This window comes from Asparagus officinalis, chromosome 4 (genome assembly GCF_001876935.1).
Source record: "Asparagus officinalis chromosome 4, Aspof.V1, whole genome shotgun sequence".
NCBI lineage: Eukaryota > Viridiplantae > Streptophyta > Magnoliopsida > Asparagales > Asparagaceae > Asparagus > Asparagus officinalis.
Genome location: NC_033797.1, coordinates 69,805,278 through 69,810,843, shown reverse-complemented (window position 1 = coordinate 69,810,843; position 5,566 = coordinate 69,805,278). Strand labels below are relative to the sequence as shown.

At 36.3% G+C, this 5,566-nt stretch overlaps 1 protein-coding gene across 1 annotated transcript in view; it reads right to left on the bottom strand.

Annotated features, from left to right (window-relative positions):
- LOC109838889 overlaps positions 1–4,752 on the bottom strand; it is a 19,817-nt gene extending 15,065 nt beyond the window's left edge. The window contains exons 1-3 of the mRNA XM_020407319.1: positions 3,791–4,752; positions 3,370–3,500; positions 3,032–3,282 (exon numbers count right to left, since the gene is read on the bottom strand). Of these exons, the coding sequence (XP_020262908.1) occupies positions 3,032–3,282; positions 3,370–3,500; positions 3,791–4,118 (710 nt within the window). The 5' untranslated portion in view covers positions 4,119–4,752. The remainder of the gene's footprint in view (positions 1–3,031; positions 3,283–3,369; positions 3,501–3,790) is intronic.

The window sequence follows — 5,566 nt, the reverse complement described above, 5'->3', positions numbered from 1 at the left end:
ATTAGGGTCTTATGCTAATCTAATCCGATTTAAATGCTAATTAAAACTAATTAACAAGTTATCCTAGCAAGTATGAAATACAACAAGTTATATGAGCTAGGATAAGCAATATGAACAACAAGAAATATCCTAGCAAAGAGATATAAGCAATATATGATAAGGATATATAAACTAACACAAGGGGTAAACAATATGAACTAGATAGTGGATCATATAAATAATGAGCTATGGACAATGGCGATATAAGATATGAACATAAATATAAATGAACGCCAAAGCACACTCAAACACACTATATGATCACGGAGTTCGGACCTTCCGTCCTACGTCTCCGCTCCCCACTCCCGGGGAGAAATCCACTATCACAACCGGGTTTTCTACGCTCACCCGAATAACGTTTACACCTCACAGTGTCGGTTTTCAACGCTCACCGAACAACGTCACTCCTCACACTCGGTTTTCTAGTTCACCGAAAACTTCACAACACACTCGGTTTTCTAGCTCACCGAAAACCTTACACCACTCACAATGTAACAAATATAAATTTGTTCTCTACAATAGATGAGAACTCAATTAAGCACAAACTCAATGTTACAATCTCTCACAACCCTAATATACTATGTATGCAAATACAATAAGCTCAAGTGGGTGTGTGTAACAATGAGATAATATAATCAAATCTAAACTCAATATAGAAACTAGCTTTAAAGAATGATAATTAAATAACTAAACAAATGTAAAGCTAGATAGAGTTTAGAAAACTTCTCCAATAGATGACAAGATGGAGAGATGGAGATTGGAGCCCAAACAAGAAGATGATCTCCTTCACTTGTGAAAACAATCTTCAAACCAAACAAACACTAAAACACACTTAAACCCTTGTTTAAAACTCTTTAAACTTGTTTAAAACATTTCTTGAGTCCTCTTAGAAGTATGAGGGCATGGGGTATATATAGGCTCATGAAACAAGTCCAAAAACCAAGAAAAACACCCCAAAACATTTAAAATAAACAAAAAACAGAACTAGCTGTTACTGTAGCAACGGTCGGCTGCTACAGTAACTTCGGTCGACCGGTATGGTCGACCGATCGACCGTGCCGGTCGACCGGAGTTACTGTAGCAGTGCGCAGCTATTTTGTAAAATCAATTTAAAATAGTAAATGAACTCTAAAAATTATGAAATTTTGTGAGAATGTTCTAGACATGTAGAATAACATGTCAGAGAAATAATTTCTGAAAAATATTTTCCCAGTTGAGAGAAATAAATATTTGAACACAAATTTACAGTTTCTGAAAAACTGTTAACATACACGATTTTATAAAATCAATTGGGCATAGTAAATCAATTCTAAAAATAGTAAAATTTTGTGAAAAGTTTCTAAACATGTAGATAAACATGTAAAAGAAAGAATTTCTTGAATATCACTTCCTATTTATGAAAACTCATCTGTTTTGTAAAACATGCACGAACATGCACAAACGAAAAACATGATTTTGTAAATTTCATTAAACATAACAAATCAATTCCAAACTTGATGAAACTTTACGAAATATTTATAAACATGAAAACAAACATGTTAGAAAAAGAATTTCTCAAATTGAATTTCCATACACGAAGAAACCAATAAATGTGTGTGTATAGATAATTGAGCTTAAGGTACTAACACACATAATATAAAACCTAAAGTAAGTTACCCAAGCTAGATCTTGATCTTCAATAAGCTCGACTTGGTACACTTACGGATGAAGCTTGAACTTGATCTTTAACTTGAATTGACGTTGCTTCACTCCACAACTCCGCCAACCTCCATTGGATATGATCGTTAAGGCTCGATTCCATCCATCCTCCAACTCGTTGTTTGTCTATAATAAATAGAAATATACCAACACTAGACAAACAACATTAGTGGTAAATTATTTGTTAAACATCATCAAAACAAAGAGGCCAACAAAAAAGAGAGGAGAAAGGAGGAGCAGACTTAAATCTAGAGAGAAGGAAAAGAGAGGAGGAAATAAGGATATTTTTAGCTTTTATATTTGTTTCTTTCTCTTTATGCTTTGTTGGCATAGAGTAAAGGGCTGAATCACATGAAAAAGGGGTGAATCACATGATGTGATACTTTTTGGGGCTAAACCATAATGGAAAAAGTGAAGGGGTCGGGTCACATGAGGTTATTACTTTTGGGCATTAACACAAATTTCCCTTTAAAAATTAGTCTTTTAGATCTTTTAAATATTGCGAAATTGTTTATCAGTTGGTTGGCTGTAAATAACAGGCTGCTAACTCAGGATAGATTGTTAAGGAGAGGTATCATAAATACAAATCAATGCACATTATGCACTGGTGCATATTTGGAGAGCAGAAACCATCTATTTTTTGTGTGTTCCTATTCAAGGGATGTGTGGAATTGCATCATGGACTGACTTCAATTCTCTTGGAAGACATGTAATTGGGATTTACTGATGGACTGGTTTTGTTCAAGGCTTAGAGGGAAGGGTTTTAAACAAAAAAATAAAAAGATGGCTCTATCAGCTGCTATTTACTCAATTTGGAATGAACGGAATATGAGGATATTCTAGCAAAAGCACAGATATGTGGAGCTTCTGGTTAAAAGTATCAAAGTTGATATTATGACAATTCTTCCCAACTCTCCTACTTTAGCTGAAAAAGAAGCTTGGATTCTTACATTGTAAAACATGTACATGTAGTTGTACACATTGATATCTGTTTTCAGGTTGCCTTTCTCAATTTTGAGAAATCTTGAAGTACATAATTCTCATATTGGTAAATGAATAAAAGCTTTTTCATTGACAAAAAAAAATTGCGAAATCAGTCGCCCAAATATTTTAACTAGTTGCTAACTAGAAGGACTAATTTCAAAACATATAAAAGATTTTGGGGGACTAATCTCAAAATATCAAGATTTTGGGGGCTAATTTCAGAATGTGAAGGATTTGGGGCGTTAATATCGTAAAAAGAAAAACCCAAAATTTTTATCAAAAGCTACCTTGTGGAGTCTGAAACACAAACTAAATGGATAGATGTACCTGATAAAAGCTGGAAGCTTGTTGTACCACAAATTTGATGTAAGAAGGAAGATCATACTCCAATTTTCGAAGTGGCATGGTAAAATAAGTGGTTGATAAGTCATTAGTTCCCAAGACAACGAGATATATACTCTTCGTGATGATGTCTGCTGCTCTTTCTTCTCCTGCAATGATCTTCAGCTTCTCCTTGTATTCTTTGAATAGGTTTAGCTGATCAGTCGCACTTAAAACTGACTGCATGCAACAACAAATATCCAACTGAGGATTTTATGAAATCTCGGAAAATAAGTTTCTATGGTTTATGAGGGTTAGAAGTTTCACCACTAAACGGGCAGTTTGGGGATCATATCCAGAGCCGCCAGATGCGAAGTTTACACCAGTGAGGAGGTCCTCGCGACTCAATTTCGTCCCGAGATATGCTGGTAAGTACTCCTTTATCCCCAGTTGAGATGCTGGAATTTTAGTACGCTATGTCAGTGAAATTCAAATTCTTGAATCGTGCCCCTTATCGAACGTTTCTACATTACACGTTATATACATAAAGTGGCTGGACCTACTGAGAGGTTAGCATGTTATCGAGAGGGCTTATCAAAACTGGTTGTTAGCTTTTTAGTTCGATTAGGGTAGGAGTTATACATCCCAAGTGAACATTAATATGGGAACAATCTGAGAGGCTAGCTCGTGTCAGGATTAACATCAGGGGAATATCTTTACATACTTGGAAGAGATGTAGGATACTTACCAAAGAGGTCGGAGGGAGTCTTCCCGTTGCTGAACCTTCCTGTGGCCCGATGGCCAACAAAATCCTTGCCGTATGGCGGGAAGTTGCACCTGGTTGTAGTGATGATTGCGTTGTTGTTGCCTGGATCCACAACTGAGTCTCCAAACACTATGAGGGCTGGCACCTTAGGGCTAGTCTCATTGGTAGCTAGGGTTAGGGTTTGATGGATTTGGAGGAGGAGGAGAAGCAGGAGGGGAGAGAGCACGGTTGTTGATTTTGATCTCAGCCGCTTCCCGCTGCTCCCCATAATTTCTGACTTGCTAGTTTCTAGATGCTTATCCCTCGACATACGTACGTACTGCTTGCTATTGTGTTATGTAGTTGGAATGGATGATTGGTGCTGAGTCAAACGTTCTGAAATCTTAAATTATAAAAAGAGAAGGAAGAATAAACTTCCTGTCCTTGATTAGCTGTTTAATTTGGGGGGAATTAACACTCAACGATTAGGCATGATCCAGTAGAAGGGAACGTGAGGTGAGGTGAGGTGATAAGATCGAAAATCATTGTTTGAAGTAAAGATTATAGCTTTAAGTTGAGTTTAATATAGCGTGTGCGGTGTGCAAGCTACTTATGCCACAAGCGTGCTTATTTTCCTCTAGTAACCGCAATGCCCCTGTTCTTTCTACATGCACCCACTCTCCCCTTTCTTCACATCAAATCCAAACGGCAATGACCAATTGTTTCCCATAATCAACCAGTCAAAGTCTGAGGTAATCTCTTGGGTTCGAATCCTCTCCACTACCAATAGGTAGTGGGCAGATCACTACATCGATCTCCTTTGTCTATTATTTAGTGGATGTTTGTGATTATTCTGCTTGAGTGCAAAATAAGAATGAGTAAATTTATAGAGCATGATAAATGCTAAATTTAGAATTAGTAATAATCATCTACTAAGATAATTAATGGTTGTGATTAAAAATAATGGTCTTAACATTGAAGAGATCTAAATCCAATCTCCTGATATAAACCTCAAGAAATACTAATAATTGTACACCAGTATTTTCCGTGGAGCCTTCTTCCTACCAGCCTGTACACAGCAACTTGACATCCGTTCTACATTATTGCCTACGTCTCAATATCCGGTGTCAACCGGGGCGGTGTGTGTGTGTCCCCAAATACATTATCAATTTATATTATATGAATTTGAAACTCAAATAAAATTGCGCATTGTTGTACCTGTATACCGCCCAAAAATATAGTAAAAATTTGAGAGACATTTTTAAATAAAAGTTTCATGTCAAAGTATAAAAAAACTATTCTGACATCTAACTCAGCTCCCATTCATTGTAATCCCTCTCTTGATTTCTTAACAGGAGAAGATGAGAAAGAAGAGGAAGAAATTCCTTTGCAAGGTTCTTTAATTTTCTTTCTTTCTTGATAAGCGTTTATGATTCAAATTCATGCTTTTATGATGATCCAACCATTCTTTCTACAGTAGCGAGATTGCATTTATTCCCACCCACGCTTCTTAATTACGTTGCATTTATTCCCCACCTCCTTATTAGCTAAATAGTAGCTTACTAGTTAATGGTCATCCAAATGATTGCGGAAGGGTAACATTGTCTGAGATCCATGAGGCGTATGCGGTAAGAAAAGATTTAGGGGGATATAATTGGCTACATCATCTTAGTAGGTGAGAGTATATGCAATGAACCCATAGATCAATTACCACGTTAACTCCATAAATAATTAGTTGATTTTGTAGCTTTTGAAGAACGTTCCCACTGATTATTAGTT